This window comes from Rana temporaria, chromosome 3 (genome assembly GCF_905171775.1).
Source record: "Rana temporaria chromosome 3, aRanTem1.1, whole genome shotgun sequence".
Lineage (NCBI taxonomy): Eukaryota > Metazoa > Chordata > Amphibia > Anura > Ranidae > Rana > Rana temporaria.
In genome coordinates, this window is record NC_053491.1 from 422,841,474 (window position 1) to 422,858,684 (window position 17,211).

At 44.2% G+C, this 17,211-nt stretch overlaps 1 protein-coding gene across 1 annotated transcript in view; it reads left to right on the top strand.

Annotated features, from left to right (window-relative positions):
• The window catches only part of LOC120933158 (inositol polyphosphate-5-phosphatase A-like), a 69,161-nt gene that overhangs the window by 11,397 nt on the left and 40,553 nt on the right, over positions 1-17,211 (top strand). Inside the window, exons 2-4 of the mRNA XM_040346188.1 lie at positions 4,163-4,204; positions 7,448-7,548; positions 9,575-9,662. Coding sequence (XP_040202122.1) covers positions 4,163-4,204; positions 7,448-7,548; positions 9,575-9,662 — 231 coding nt within the window. The remainder of the gene's footprint in view (positions 1-4,162; positions 4,205-7,447; positions 7,549-9,574; positions 9,663-17,211) is intronic.

Sequence of the window (17,211 nt, forward strand, 5' to 3'; positions counted from 1 at the left end):
GCAATTGTCAGTTAAAGCGATGCAGTGCCGAATTGCAAAAACTGGCCAGGTCCTTTAGCTGCCTAAAGGTCCGGGTCTTAAGTGGTTAACTAGTCTCTCAGTCTTGTTCAGAGGCTTACACACACATGGAGAAGACTGATGACCGGACAGTTGTCCAGAAGACAGTCATTGACACCCTCCACAAGGAGGGTAAATCAGAAAAGGTCATTGATGAAGAAGGTGGCTGTTTACAGAGTGCTGTATCCAAGCATATTAATGGAAAGTTAAGTGGAAGGAAAAAGTGTAGTAGAAAAAGGTGCATAAGCAACAGGGATAGCCGCAGCCTCGAGAGGATTGTGAGGCAAAGGCCATTCAAAAATTTGGGGGATATTCACAAGAAGTTGACTACGGCTGGTGTCAGTGCTTCAAGAGCCACTAAACACAGATGTATCTGGGACATAGGCTACAACCGTCACTAGCTGTAAGCCATATTCATCAAAATAAAAGGAAAGAAATGCTTGAAATATATCACTTTGCATGTAATGAATCTATATAATATACACGTTTCCCTTTGTGAATTGATTTACTAAAATAAATACATTTTTGATGATATATATTTTTTTTTTAGATGCACCTGTGCATTCGTACTTCATGCCAAATTGCTCTTCCTTCATTCCTGCAGTCTGTATATATGTGGGTTCAGTTCACCCAAAGAGGTTCTTTATACCCCTTGTTTCTTTTTCCTTATGGTTTTAGTGGCTGAACACCTCGGTTTTCTCAATAAGCTTCCAGTTGCGTCCCACCTGCAACCAGTAACCTGACCTAAGCCAGGCCCACATGCATGCACAGCATGTCAGTGAATTCCCATAAAATCATGGCAATTGTAGTTCATAATTCATCCTCAGGAACATGGTGGATGTGGCGTGGGCCATGAATGCAGAGGAAGCTGATGATGTCACATGTGAGAAAAACATTCATTAATCATTGAGTAAGGCATTGTTTGCTGTCACTTAAAAGCATTTTTACTGTGCAAGGGCATAGGGAGCTAAGGGTGAAAAGTGGGCATAATCTTGAAGTTGAGCTTTAACCACTTGCTTACTGGGCACATAAACCCCCTTCGTGCCCAGGCGAAATTTCAGCTTCGGGCACTGCGTCGCTTTAACTGACATTTGCGAGGTCGTGCGACGTGGCTCCCAAACAAAATTGACGTCCTTTTTTCCCCACAAATAGAGCTTTATTTTGGTGGTATTTGATCACCTCTGCGGTTTTTATTTTTTTGCGCTATAAACAAAAAAAGAGCGACAATTTAAAAAAAAATATATATATACTTTTTACTTGTTGCTATAATAAATATCGCAATTTTTTTTTTTTAAATATTTTTTTTTCTCAGTTAAGGCCGATACGTATTTTTCTACATATTTTTGTAAAAAAAAAAAAAATCGCAATAAGCGACTGGTTTGCGCAAAAGTTATAGCGCCTACAAAATAGGGGACAGAATTATGTTTTTTTTTTTTTTACTAGTAATGGCGGCGATCTGCGATTTTTATTTGGACTGCGATATTGCGGCGGACATATCGGACACTTTTGACACAAATTTGGGACCATTCACATTTATACAGCGATCAGTGCTATAAAAATGCACTAATTACTGTATAAATGTGACTGGCAGGGAAGGGGTTAACACTAGGGGGTGAGGAAGAGGTTAAATGTGTATCCTGGGTGTGTTCTAACTGTGTGGGGGGAGGGGGGTGACTGGGGGAGGTGACCGATGCTGTGTCCCTATGTACAAGGGACACAGATCGGTCTCCTCTCCTCTGACAGCACGTGGAGCTCTGTGTTTACACACAGAGCTCCACGTCCCTGCTGTCACCTGCCGTGTCACTGACGATCGCTTGTACCCGGCGGACATCGCGGCCGCCAGGTACACGTATCGCCATTTTCAGCGATGCGCCGACACAGTGTTTACCCGCTGCGCGCCACCCAGTGGCGCGCGCGGGTAATGCACTTAAAATGACGTCCAAAGACGTCCATTTGGCACTTGAGAGCCGCGCTGTGGACGTCTTTTGTCTATAGCGCGGATCTAAAGTGGTTAAGCAATCATCATTTAAACATATTTTTCACCCATTTCTCTTCCTTATAAAAAAAAGAGCCAACCGGACCATTGAAAGTTGTTTCCATGGTGCATTAAACAGAACATTGGTATATGATTGATTGCCTTGGTTACCTGTCAGGTATCCAACTTTGCTGTCAGTTAAGACAGCCAATCACAAAAAAAAGCAAATACAGTTGATTGTGGCATTGTGAAATCGTTTGTTAGGGGTTAGACCTATTTCAAGAGGCAACTTATTTGGAAATCAACCCAAAAACCAAAAAAATATATATGTTGCAGTTTACCAGGGGGGTTTACTGAGAGAACTGGGAAAACGTTAACTGATGATAGTCAAAAGAACAGTAAAAATTCAATCAGCGCAGTCAGTCCACTGTAATAATAAACATAAATTATGGTTACAAGCTCAAACACTGATGAAGCGATTTCACTACAATCCCAAATGTAACATAAAACCAAAATTCTAGCATGGTGCAACCTATGTAAAATTCAAACAATTATTGTCCATAGAACATATATAGTCCATTAGAATTATACACAGTGCATGGCACTATCCCGATTTATGATGCTAAGTGGAATCCTTGGTGGTTATTGCGTTTTCAAGATTGACCTGAATTTTGTATTTTTTGAAGTTCTATTTTCTTTTGTTTTTTTGCCCTTTATTTTTCTATTTTAATTTTTACCTTTTGGTCTTCTCTGATTACTGTGCTCCTCTGGTTTTTCTTATTCTTAGTTTTTCTTTTAATATTATTTTATCGCTCTTATCTTGGGTCTACAGTTGAATAGTTCTTTACCTACCTTATACTCAAACTTGATGACTGAGGTCTATATTTTATATGATTTTCTTGCTCAATCTTTTTCACTGTCTCAGAATGTATATTATCAGTCTTAAAAAAAAAATTATTTCTACTGTTGGTTTTCAGTTATCTTTGTACTTGTTTTTATGATGTGCATTATCACACTATACCCTGTCTTTCTATTGTTATTTCAATAAAAATCTTTTAAGTATAAGAATTATACACAGTGGTGATTGAAGATACAGTAAAACCTTGGCTTGAGGCCGGATTCACACTTGTGGGGTGCGAATTCCAGCTCTGTTATCTCTGCAAAGAGATTAGAGAGCTGTTCAGCAGATCCTCTCCGATTTAGCTGCGAACTTGGAGACCTGGAGAGGGGAGGGGGTGGGGGGAAGTGTATTGAGGAGAATAATGCCGCGTACAGACGGTCGTTTTTTGTGATGAAAATTTAAAATGATCGTGTGTGGGCAAAACGTTGTTTTATGTCTTCAAAAAAACGACAAAAAAAAATTCGAACATGCTTGAATTTTTTGTGTCGTTTTTCAAAACGTCGTTTTTTGTTTCACAGAAATTGACCGTGTGTAGCAAAAAACGACGTTTAAAACAACGTTTTTAAACCCGCGCATACCCAGAAGCTAGTTATGAAGCGAGCTTCAATGGAAAAAAGTGGTGAACGTAACCTCGCTTTGCTAGAGCATTGTGAAAAAATGATGGTGTGTAGGCAACGTCGTTTTTGAAAATGAAGTTTCAAAAACGTTGTTTTATTTCATGATTTAAAACGTCGTTTTTTTTCATCACAAAAAACGACCGTCTGTACGCGGCATAAGAGAAATCCTGATGAGAACTGAACACATCTGCGAATCAGATGCGTGCCCATAGAAGATAATGGGCCTGAATTCACACCTGAGCCGCACCGCAATGCCTAGAAAACGCACACTTTTTTGGGCAATGCGCAGTGCGAATGCATCGCACATATATGAACCAGTCTCATTAAAATCAATGTATTTTATAATCATCAATGGTCCAGGCTCTGTAGAGATCTCAACTTTAATGCCGGATCCACCCAGATGCTTGGACTAGCAGCTGGTTCAGCCTCTCACCACCTACACAGCCCAGTGCTCCAGTGAGCGCTAGAGGGGCAGAGCAGAGAGCTGAAGACTGACAGTCACCATGATGTATGGATATCTTGTTGACGCTTGTGATGGCGTTGTTTGCCAATGCAGAACATTGTTTATATATTTCATTCTATTAATCAAAATCATAAATTATATTTCAACAGCCAGGGGAGATTGAAAAAAACTGGCTTCAGGAATTCTATAAGGTAAATATCATTTAAACTGTACTGTGGACACCAACTGTATTCTTCATTAATGGAATAAAATGTATAGCCATTTGAATTGTGGTAATTTGTTAGAAATACATTTAAAAAAATAAATAAAAAATAGTTGATCTAAATAATTACTTATATCATTGTGTGTAATTGCTTTAAAACATGGGGCCAGATTCAGGTAGAATCGGCTTACTCTGCGGCGGCGTAACGTATTACATTTACGTTACACCGCTGCAAGTTTTACGGGCAAGTGCTTGATTCACAAAGCACTTGCCTGTAAAGTTGCGGCGGCGTAGCGTAAATCCGCCCGGGGCAAGCCTGCCTAATTCAAATGGGGCGGGGACCATTTAAATTAGGCGCGTTCCCGCGCCGAACGTACTGCGCATGCTCCGTCCCTAAAATTTCCCGACGTGCATTGCGCTAAATGACGTCGCAAGGACGTCATTGGTTTCAACGTTAACGTAAATGGCATCCAGCGCCATTCACGGACGACTTACGCAAACGACGTGAAATTTCAAATTTCGACGCAGGAACGACCGCCATACTTAACATTGGCTAGACCACCTAGAGGGCAGCTTTATCTTTACGACGCGTATCTCTACGGAAACTACGTAAATTTACAGCGACGGGCAAAGCGTACGTTCGTGAATCGGCGTAACTAGTCATTTGCATATTCTACGCCGACCGCAATGGAATCGCCACCTAGCGGCTGGCCTAGAATTACAGCCTAAGATCCGACGGTGTAAGTCTCTTACACCTGTCGGATCTTAGGGAGATATATGCGTAACCTGATTCTATGAATCAGGCGCATAGATACGACCTTCGTATCTCAGAGATACGACGGCGTATCAGGAGATACGCCGTCGTATCTCTTTTATGAATCTGGCCCATTGATCTGAAAATATTCATGCAAATCAAAAGTAAAGAATCAACGATGCTTCTGGTGACTATTATTATTGGTGACAAGTGTTAAAGCCATTGCACCAGTATGAGAGTCAGGCAACCAGCAGGGAAAGTTAGCAGTGGTAGTCAAGCTTAAAGGGGTTGTAAAGGTAAAAAAATTCCCCCCTAAATAGCTTCCTTTACCTTCGTGCAGTCCTCCTTCACTTACCTGATTCTTTGATTTTGCTTTTAAATGTCCTTATTTCTTCTAAGAAATCCTCACTTCCTGTTCTTCTGTCTGTAACTCCACACAGTAATGGGAGGCTTTCTCCCTGGTGAGGAGTGTCATGCTCGTCCCCTTCCTTGAGGGGGCGAACAGGAGAGTCAGGTAAAGGAAGCTATTTAGGGGAACACTACTTTACCTTTACAACCCCTTTAAGGCTGGGTTCACACTACTACACTACTTTCATCCTACTTTGCTCTGTGTTCAATGTTTCCCTATGAGAGCGTCTTGTAGCGTCCTACACAAGTCGGTCCTACTTTGAAAATGCTCCCTGTACTACTTTTGGTCCTACATTGATCCTACTTCAGGCCCATTGAATATCATTGAAGTCGGACCAAAGTAGTATCCTGTTCATGAAAGTAGGATGGATGTAGGACCAATGTAGGATACATGTAGGACCAATGTAGCAGAGCAAAGTAGGATGAAAGTAGTGTAGTAGTGTGAACCCAGCCTAAAGCTGGTCCTACACTGATTGAAAGACCCTGCTGGTCCAGCCAATTTTCGATCAACAGAAGTCAAGCAATTTACAGAAGTCAACTTCTGAAGAAGGGATATGCTAAAAGATTTCTATCGCTGTAGCCTTTGATTAGTGTATTCTGACAGTAGTGGGGGGATTACTTCATCCACCAATGAAAAAACTATGTACGGCCAGCTTTAGTATCACCCTAATAAGAGGTCATTGCTGCCAGGGGCGGACTGACAACTCATAGGGCCCCCGGGCAATAGGAGATTATGGGGTCCCTGGGCAATAGGAGATTATGGGGCCCCCAGGCAATAGATTATGGGGCCACACAGTATATACATACACTGTATACACACACAGACACACAATATACACACACAGTATACATACTGTGAGGGGTTAGCTCGGTAGCGGGGTGTGTGACCCCTTGCTTGGGTTCACCACACACTGATTTTATACAGACTTGCAGTCGAAGACAGTTGAAAAATAAAGTTTTTGGTTTATTTTTCCATCTTGCTGGAAAATAATTGCTAGCATCCAAACAGCATAAACAAAATCAAATATAAAATAAATCCTTATCCACTCTGGGTGTCTACCTTCCACACAGGAACCTATCTAAGGAGTCTGGCTCAGCCTAGCGCTGGGCAGACAATGCTGGTCATAAAGCACAAACAGTAGTCTTTTGACATTGATAACACAGGAAAAAGTCAATGGTCTCCTCACCTCATCAGGAGACTTTCTGGCACTGCTCTCCTACTCACACAGCCTTAGGAGTGATGCAGCAACCAAGTGGTAACCCTCTGGCTACTTATAAAGGCCTTGATTGCTTCATTCTGCTGAAGTTTTCTAACGGCCTCTAGCCTTCCTCTGGCTACGTTTGTAGCCGACGCCCGATAACAATCTGTGTATCGTCTAAACAAGGCAGAAATGTATGTCCCATCAGTCACAACACCCACAGATTTACCTGACTTCCTGTCACAATACACACAGAATACACATACACACACTGAAAAGGTACTGGAGAGGCGGGGCAGCTATAATCTTGGGATTTTAAAAAAAACACAGATTTTCATATACTGCCCCTGGTTTTACTGAGGCTGGCAACCTTTATGGGGCCCCCTAGTGGCAGGGGGCCCTCGGGCAGTGCTCAAGTGCCCGAATGGTCAGTCCGCCCCTGATTGCTGCACAAGGTATGCCAAGGTTAGGGGACATAAACAAGCCTGTTCATCTAACTCACCCTAGAAGAGAGTCTAACAGTTGTGGATGTATAGAAGTGCACATGGTGACCAGTAAGTACTCCAAGGAAAATGTACATGCTTTACAGGGGCAGCAACATCGAGGGCCCGGTTGGGGGTACTGGTAAGTAGGAAGGCAGTCTGGAATCTGCATTGATTTATTAAACATGAGGATATGATAATGACTGCTGGTAGCCCAATATGTCCTGGTTGTCCTGCCACACTGTGCCAGGGCATATGTGGCTTACACAGAATTCTTGTTCTGTTTGTTGCTTTTGTATTTTGTAGAAATATATGTAATTCTGATCTGTATGTGCAGTGTTACTTATAGGTAACTTTTTTCTCCTTGAACATCTGTGTTCCCCTTTTAGACGGTACAGGAGCACCAGCCGGCTTTCATAGCTCTTCATCTGCAGGAGTTCGGGGGGAAGAATTACCAAGGGAATATGGGGTCTGCGGAAACCTTCATCAGGTAAAATCCTCATAAGTCTCTGTCAATAGATTAGGGGTAGGCAACCTTAAAGAGGTAGAGATCTACCTAAACAACATGGGAGAAGTCAAAGATCACCAGGCACAGTGTTGTCCAGTGTTGCCTCCTCACATCTGCTGAGGTCGCAGTAGGAATTAAAGGGGTAAAGGTTTGTTTTGTATTTGCTAAATAGGTTCCTTTAAGCTAGTGCATTGTTGGTTCACGCATCTCACCGCAGGGATGTAGTCCCAAGGGAGGCGGCAAGCACACTGACTAACCCCCAGCCAGAACGTCTCGGATGATGGGGGCAAGCTTACAGAGGAGGAACAGGAAGTGAGAAATTCAGACACAGAAAAAAAACATTTAGAAGGGAAATCGAAGGAAAAGGTAAGTGAACCAACAATGCACTAGCTTAAAGGAACCTATTTAGAAAATAAAAAACAAACCTGTACAACCCCTTTAAGCCCCCTGTTGCTTTTGGTGGGTGCTACGGTCTGCCAAACGTGGCTCATTCAAGTAAATGGGGCCACTTTAGAAGCGCCCCAAAACTGCATGCTTCTGCAGGGTCCAAGGGGTTAAATCAGGTGGTGAGAAAGCAACACAACGCTGCCTGCTTTAACCCCTTGTTTGCTTTACTGCACAAAATTGCAGGGCATTTGCAGAGCAGCCTCATTCACTTGAATGGGTCTTGCTTGGCAGGTGCTACACCCACCAACCATGGCAGGGCGTATAACTCTTGCACCCCTGGGCACTGCAGCTAAAGGGGGTGCAGTTGGGGCAGGGGTGGTAAAAACACATTTTATATATGGAGTTTTACCACCCCCTCAAACTACAAATGCAAATAAACCTTCACTGTTCTGAACTCTTATAAGGCTGCTTTCACACTGATGTCCTGTGGTTTACCTGTACTAGCGCAGTGTATCTGCGACCTTCCTGGGTTAGCAGCGCTTTTTTCATAGACTTCTATTATATCCAGCAGGTGTGGTGGACTTTCAGAAAGCGCACCAAGACTCCTGCACTACATAGAGGGTTCTTTACTGTAAGAGCGGCAAGGATGTGGAATTCCCTTCCACAGGTGGTGGTTTCAGTGGGGGGCATCGATAGTTTCAAAAAACTATTAGATAAGCACCTGAACGACCACAAAATACAGGCATATATAAGGTAATACTGACATATAATCACACACATAGGTTGGACTTGTGTCTTTTTTCAACCCCACCTACCTACTGTATGTGGCCTATAGTAGTAATTCTGGTTTTATTTTTATAATAATCATTGTATTGCTCCTGTTTTGGGGGGCGTTGGCGTATCTAGGGTATGGCAGCCATGGCAAGTGCCATGGGCATCATGGGGAGGGGGGCAGCAAACCGCTACCCCCTGCACGAAAAAAACCCCACCCGTCCTCCTGCAGCGGCCTCCTGCACTAATGTAGCTCCCCCGCGTTGCAGCCGGTCTGCTGAAGCGTGGCACCGGCACAGCAATTGCTAATATTACAGCTTGGCCTGGGGAGGGGAGTGACAGGTGCCCCCATGACGGCCGATGACTGGTCATTGATGGCACAGTGGCTGCTTTTGATGGGCATAGTGGCTGTAATTGATATTTCTTTCAGTTGTTTGCGCCCCCCAAAAAAATATAAGCACCAGATGCCAGTGGTCCCCAGTGTCCCTCTCTGTCCTCGTCGCACTGCATCCCTCCCTATCCCTGGTTATCTGAAAGGTTTCAAATGTTTTGACAGGGGCGCAGTTTCAGTGCTTGCCATAGGCGCCATTTTCACTAGATATGCCTCTGATGGTTGGACAGACTGATGAGGTGTATCCTAAGGGGTGAATTCAAGGCAACTAAACTTCTAAAAGACCCTGGATATCATTCAGAATATGTTACAGTGACTCATTCAGTATTTACTGCAGACACTATCCAGATGATGTTACAGAGTAATACTATCCAGCATTTGCTCATTGACTGATACAATTTAGTATATGTTACAATGAGTTGGAACGGTCTGAACTGATAACTATGTCTGATTTTCTAGGACGCTAATACAGAGTGAAGAGATGTCGCAGTATGACTGGGTTCGAGCTTTCATAGACAATGACTTTATGCAACCAGACAGCTTTACAGTGAGTAAAACATGTTCATTCAGGACTATAATAACCGTATCCACAATCTGTAATAATGCCTAAATTGGACAGCTTTCTTTGTGGTATTAGTTTTACTACAGCAGAGCGAGATCTTTTGCCTTTATTCTGAATGCTCTCCACTAGCACACCATGACAGCACAGCACCAGCAGATGTTCCAGGACCAGACAGAGCATCCTGTGGTCATCATAGATTTATCAGCACTCCACAGGTGCCGACAACAAACAACCACCCTACTTTAGAGATCTGGTTGACTTCTTCTGTAAATTTTATTTTCCTTGCTCCTGTTCCTAAACTTAATCTGGCTGCAGCATCAATCTCTGTTTAGCCACTGATTTCCCTTTACCCTGCTGTTCCCTGCATTTCATCTGTAATGGCCCATATATATGATCAGAAAATCGTCTTCTTCCTTCAGCACTCTCTTGCTTATAGAACCCAGCTGGAACACTGTGAATTATGCAACAGTCACTCCGTCAGATGAAGAAATTGCCCATTACAGGCAGGAACCCGAGGCCCCTTGGTTGCTTGTGTAGCAAAAGTTCAGTGTCCCACTTGCATCTCTCCTGTCCCACTTGGCTGCAGCTGCCCCTTTCACTAGCCCTCCTGGCTAACTTCTCCTTACAGTCCTCCAGACGCTTTGGAGATCTCCCAGACATGCTGACCTGCTCCCACTGTCCTCTCTCCTTGCTCCCGTGCCTCCAGGAAGGGTTTCCTCCATGTGTTTTAGGAGGAATCTTCCAGCAACTGAGCCACAGGCCCGAGATCACTCTCCCCCAGATTAGGGGGCACCCTCAAGGGCCACTGACAGCCTTCTCATCACTCCCATCTACATCTTCCAGCCTGCTGGCATGGCTCATGTCAATTTATGAGGTAGGCTCTGCCCCCTGCTGACCCATTGCTGGGAATTGGCCAAGGCCTCATAAATATGCATGGTAGCCCCTCCTCACTCCCACCCTCCAGCTCTGTCAGTTTCCAACTTCCATACCAGGGGGAAGTGTCAGAGAGAGCTTCTGGATAAGTCATCCAACCCCTGAGTCTTTAAACCCTGACCCATATTCACAGCCCAGGCCTAGCCCTCAGCCAAGCCAACATTTTCCTACACTAACAACTACTTCTAGCACACACTAGGGGGGGCTACATTATTATAAAATAAATCCAGTTCTAATATGTTCTCATTCAAAACAGGACCCGTATGTTCCACAGATAAAATATATCTTCTAATAAAATTGTGACAGGGTCCACCAGAATGATTTATCTGCACAATGTTTTTTTTTTAAAGGGTACATTTTATTCATTTTCAAATAAAACATAGGTTTACAGTATACAAAACATTTAGTTTACAGAGGAGGGTAGTCCTCGGATAACAGAACAGTAACCTGTGTATGCAAAAGCAGTAATAACATATTGATAGTACACATATTACCAGTGGCAGTTCGTCCATAGAGGGCGCCGGAGCGCCGCCCCCCTCTGGCTCTTGCACCGCCACTGAAATACATAGATTGATGCATTGCATGAATCTATGTATTTTCGCCGCTTCCGCCCACTGTTCAGATGGCTGGATGGTGAGTGCCAGCCACCTGAATAACGGCAGCTGGTTGGCTGTGTGGAAGTGCCTATCAGCGCTCTGATAGGCTTTCCGAGTACAGCCCTCACTGGCTGTAGTCGGCTTCCGAATGCTTATCTAAGGGACTACCAGTAATGTGTTCCTTGGATAAGACTGACAGGCGTCTCAGCCAATCAGGTTCACCGGTTCTGGTTACCGGTAACCTGATTGGCTGAAGCGTCATCGAGGGCGGGAGAAGACATCGAGGGATGTGGAAGGAGGATGGCTGACCCCCAGAAAGGTAAATGAGGGGCATTTTACAGGGCACAGTGGCGACAATGGGCACAGTGGTGACAATTAAAGGGCACAGTGGCGACAATTAAAGGGCACAGTGGTGACAATTAAAGGGCACAGTGGTGACAATTAAAGGGCACAGTGGCGACAATTGGCACAGTGGCGACAATTAAAGGGCACAGTGGGCGACAATTGGCACAGTGGCGACAATTGATGGGGCACAGTGGCTGCGTTTGATGGCATGGCACAGTGGTGACAATTGATGACACAGTGGCTGTGTTTGATGGCATGGCACAGTGACTGCGTTTGATGGCATGGCACAGTGGTGACAACTGATGGTACAGTGGCTGCGTTTGATGGCATGGCACAGTGACTGTGTTTGATGGCATGGCACAGTGGTGACAATTGATGGCACAGTGGCTGGGTTTGATGGCATGGCACAGTGGCTGCGTTTGATGGCATGGCACAGTGGTGACAATTGATGGCACAGTGGCTGCGTTTGATGGCATGGCACAGTGACTGCATTTTATGGCATGGCACAGTGGTGACAATTGATGGCACAGTTGCTGCGTTTGATGGCATGGCACAGTGGTGACAATTGATGGCACAGTGGCTGCGTTTGATGGCATGTCATAGTGGCTGCGTTTGATGGCATGGCACAGTGGTGATAATTGATGGCACAGTGGCTGCATTTGATGGGCACAGTGAGGCTGCAATTGTTTTTTTTTTTTTTTTTTCGTTTGCGCCCCCCCAAAAATTTGGAGCACCAGCCGCCACTGCATATTACATGTATTTTGACTGAGCATCTAAGCATAGTTCCAATCTCCTACATCTCCGGGGAAATGCCCCTAAATACAAGAACAAATGTTCAAGGAAATAAAAATGGAATAGAGCAAAAAACAAAATAAGAAAAACACTATCTAACATTGTAATGGCATTAATCCACATTTGGAAGCCAATCGATATACACAACACCCGCAGAAGGAGATGTGTGTATCTTTATAAATTGAGTTATTTCCCACTAATGAAGTCAGGGTCTTGTCCAGTTTGCCTCACACCACTATATTCCCTGACACCGCCTTAATCCAACCAGCCCATATTTTGAAAAAAAAATTTTGGGCAACCCCTGGAAATGTAAGTCAGCTTATATTTTGGCAGAGCTCCATTAATCGGGTCAATCCAGTAGTGGAGGGACGGAGGCCTATCATCCTTCCATTTCAGAGCCGATGATTTTTTAGCATGAAAGAAGAGAATTCTCAAAAGAGTCTTTTTGGATTCTGACAACTCCTCATCCCCAAAGTCACCTAGTATGCATCTGTTCGGGAGAGCTAATTTTTCTTCAATAAATGACATGATGGTCGACCAGAACCTCCCCACCCGAGGACAAAGCTATATCATGTGAAAGTAATCTCCTACCCCTGCCCCGCATCCATTGCATTCTGGCGATTCCACCCTGCCCATTTTGTGAAGTCACGCAGGAGTGTAATACACTTAATGCAAGAAATTAAACTTAAATTTTATCTCTGGCCGAAATCACAGACGGCAACAATGATGCGGTGACTGCAGCCCAAGATTCCTTGGTGAGGGCAGGGATATCAGTTGAGTTTGCACCCTCTCCATCCGAGGAGAAGAGGAGGTCAGCAAAAATAAGTAATATCTCGAGACGAGTTTTGAATGATCCTCGTCAAGTAATAGTGTCTCCAGCTCAGATCTATTATTATTAACCACTCCGTCCGGGAAGTGGTTGTGAAATCCTGACTGGACGTCTATTGACGTCCTGCAAGATTTCATGCCGGTGCACGCCGATCGGTGATGCGGGGTGTCAGTCTGAAACCCTGCATCTCAGATCTCGATAAAGAGCCTCTGGCGGAGGCTCTTTACCACGTGATCAGCCGTGTCCAACCACGGCTGATCACGATGTAAACAGGAAGAGCCGTTGATCGGCTCTTCCTCACTCGCGTCTGACAGACGCGAGCAGAGGAGAGCCGATCGGCGGCTCTCCTGACAGGGGGGGTTCGCGCTGATTGTTTATCAGCGCAGCCCCCCCCCTCGGATGCCAACACTGGACCACCAGGGAGTGCCCCCAGTGCTCAATAGAGCAAAAAAAAAACCACAAAAAAATTAACACAATGCCAATCAGTGCCCACAAATGGGCACTGACTGGCAACATGGGCACTGGCTGGAATGATGCCCAGTAATGCCATCAGTGCCACCCCTCAGTGTACATCAGTGCCACCCAGTGTCCATTAGTGCCCATCTATGCCCAGTACCCACCTATCAGTGCCCATCTGTGCCACCCATGAGTGCCCATCAGTGCCGCCTATGAATGCCCATCAGTGCAGCATACCAGCGCCGCCCATCAGTGCCACCTATTGTTGCCCATCAGTGCCACCTATCGATGCCCATTAGTGCCACCCCATCGGTGCCCATCAGTGCCACCCCACCGGTGCCCATCAGTGCCGCCATATCAGTGCCCATCAGTCCCGCCATATCAGTGCCCATAATTGAAGAAGAAAACTTACTTATTTACAAAAAAAATCGGTCTTTTTTTAGTTGTTGCGCAAAAATAAAAATCGCAGAGGTGATCAAATACCACCAAAAGAAAGCTCTATTTGTGGGAACAAAATGATAAAAATTTCATTTGGGTACAGTGTAGCAGTGTTTCATTCAAATTGCGACAGTGCTGAAAGCGGAAAATTGGCTTGGGCAGGAAGGTGCGTAAGTGCCTGGTATGGAAGTGGTTAATACACTACATTATAACCAAAAACTGACTCTAAATCTGGTTATGGTGGTCAGGTAATCTGCACTGGGGTGGCATAATAAACACAAGACTTGTAATACTTCAGCAGGGTCTTAATAGAGCATCTTCAAATAGACAGAAGAAAGCTGACGTGATCAGAGGCTTCATGTCTAATTCTCTACTTGAGTACATAATTGGTATTTTTCCAGATACATAAAAAACATATTTAATGAAAACATTTCAGCATGTAATCTTTATTTAATATATAACTGTACAGAATTTTTTCCAATTGGTTGTTATTTCATGAGCGCTTTTGTGAAGCCCCAGCTGAAAATATAAAAAGCCACAAGAGGGCGGCATCTGCTCATCTTTTAGCGCATACGCAAAAGTAAATTGATATCGGGTCTGTACCAGTACTGGATTTATCGGCTCAGTCACCTTGTTATTATAAGAGAAATATATTCATTTGCTGTAAACATCACATTGCAATGAACTATAGCATACAAAGCCAATGTAGTATTTATAGTCTTCAGCAAAGATTGCAAATGCCAAGCGTTGGGCTACATTTCCACCTTTGTTTTTCTATGCAGTGCACTTTCATTGCGGTTCATTTCAGACACATTTTTTCATGCTTTACCATTCATATCTATGGAAGGTATGATTTGTCGTAAACCACACTGAAATGCATCAAGTAGGATTTTCTTTATCATGTAGCATTCACACAACACTGAAACGAGCTGTTAGTGGCAGGAGGGATCATTTTGTGTTAGGGACAGATTTCTGTGGGCAATATTGCTGGTCAAAAACCAGAGCACTTTTTGCGATTCGGCACTGCGTCGCTTTAACTGACAATTGCGCGGTCGTGCGACGTGGCTCCCAAACAAAATTGGCGTCCTTTTTTCCACACAAATAGTGCTTTCTTTTGGTGGTATTTGATCACCTCTGCGGTTTTTAATTTTTGCGCTATAAACAAAAATAGAGCGACAATTTTGAAAAAAATGAATATATTTTGCTTTTTGCTATAATAAATATCCCCCAAAAATATATAAAAAAACGTTTTGTTTCCTCAGTTTAGGGCGATGCGTTTTCTTCTACATATTTTTCATAAAAAAATCGCAATAAGCATTTATTGATTGGTTTGCGCAAAAGTTATAGTGTTTACAAAATAGGGGGTATTTTTATGGCATTTTTATTAATATATATATTTTTTTTTTACCAGTAATGGCGGCGATCAGCTATTTTTTTTCGGTACTGCGACATTATGGCGGACACTTCAGACACTTTTGACACATTTCTGGGACCAAATAAACAAAAGAAAAAGCCGCGCCACAAAAGTCTATTAGGTCACACTCAATAAAGATGTAATAAGTCCGTGGTTGATCAGATGGCACATATATGTTCACAGATATTCTGATACAGTCCTTGTAATGGCAGATCCTACGTTCCACACCACCCAGTGACACATATGCATAAAGTGACCCTCCACCGGAAAATGGAAAGCCGCTTACCGGAAGGCAAGCGGTTTGGGGCAGGTGGCTATAGCCCAGCCTAGGCCTTTAATCCTCGGATTTTTCACCAGGAAGCTCTCCGTCCCCTGAGCGTGATGTCTCAGCACCACCGTTAGAATGTAAATGAAAAAAGACAGGCGCACATAGCGTGACTCTGTGACATACACTTTTATTTTAAAAAAGGTAAAATTATACTCACAAACGAGCGTTTAAAATCAGCATAAAAGGTAAATTGCCGGCCGGCATACAGGAGCCCTACTCCTTGTCGTGGTGACGTCACTGCGTGATCCTTCCCAGACGCGTTTCGTCACTATTGGACGTTGTCAATGGGGGTAGGGCCAAGCAGTACTTCACCATCTATAAATAGACCCACCGCCTATTGTGAACGGCTGTCTATGAGTCCAGGTGCGCCATCTTTAGTGTGGTAAACCTTGCCCATACTTGGACCACACTTAGTGCGTCCATACCAGAGAAAAAAAGGAAGAAGAAAAAACCCTTACAGACGGGATTTAAACATTAAAATTATCCACCTCCATAGCGGAGCTGCCCATCTCGGGCGGGGGCGCAATTGAGGTCACTACAACTACATTTCTGGGACCATTGGCATTTTTATAGCGATCAGTGCTATAAAAATGCATTGATTACTATAAAAATGCCACTGGCAGGGAACCACTAGGGGGCGGGGAAGGGGTTAAGTATGTTCCCTGGGTGTGTACTAACTGTAGGGGTGGTGGACTGACATGGGGAAACGACTGATCTTCTGTTCATACATTGTATGAACAGAAGATCAGCATTTGCCCCCCTGACAGGACCGGGAGCTGTGTGTTTACACACACAGCTCCCGGTCCTCGCTCTGTAACGAGCGATCGCGTGTGCCCGGCGGCGCGCACACGCCCCTAGTGGTCTGCGCGAGAGCCGACGTATAGCTACAGGCTCTCGCGCAGGGGAGCCGACCTGCCGCCGTCGGCAAGCAGTTAAACACACAATGGGGGTTATTTACTAAAGGCAAATCCACTTTGCAATTGAAATTGCACTGAAAGTGCACTTGGAAGTGCAGTCGCTGTAAATCTGGGGGGTAGATCTGAAATGAGAGGAAGCTTTGCTGATTTTATTATCCAATCATGTGCAAGCTAAAATGCTGTTTTTTATTTTCCTTGCATGTCCCCCTCGGATCTACAGCGACTGCACTTCCAAGTGCACTTTCACTGCAATTTTAAGTGCACGTTGCACTTGTAATTTGCACTTGTAGTGCCAAGTGAATTTGCCTTTAGTAAATAACCTCCAGGGTGTATCATGGTGCCTCATTAATTGGTGAATCAAGGGTGTTCGAAAGAACATGGTCTACTGTGACATCTTTTCACAGCTTCAGACATCGGCTTCTTTTGCATCTTCCAGCACATGACATCTCAGAACTCCGAAAAATGTCAATGCTGGGAGACTTCCCT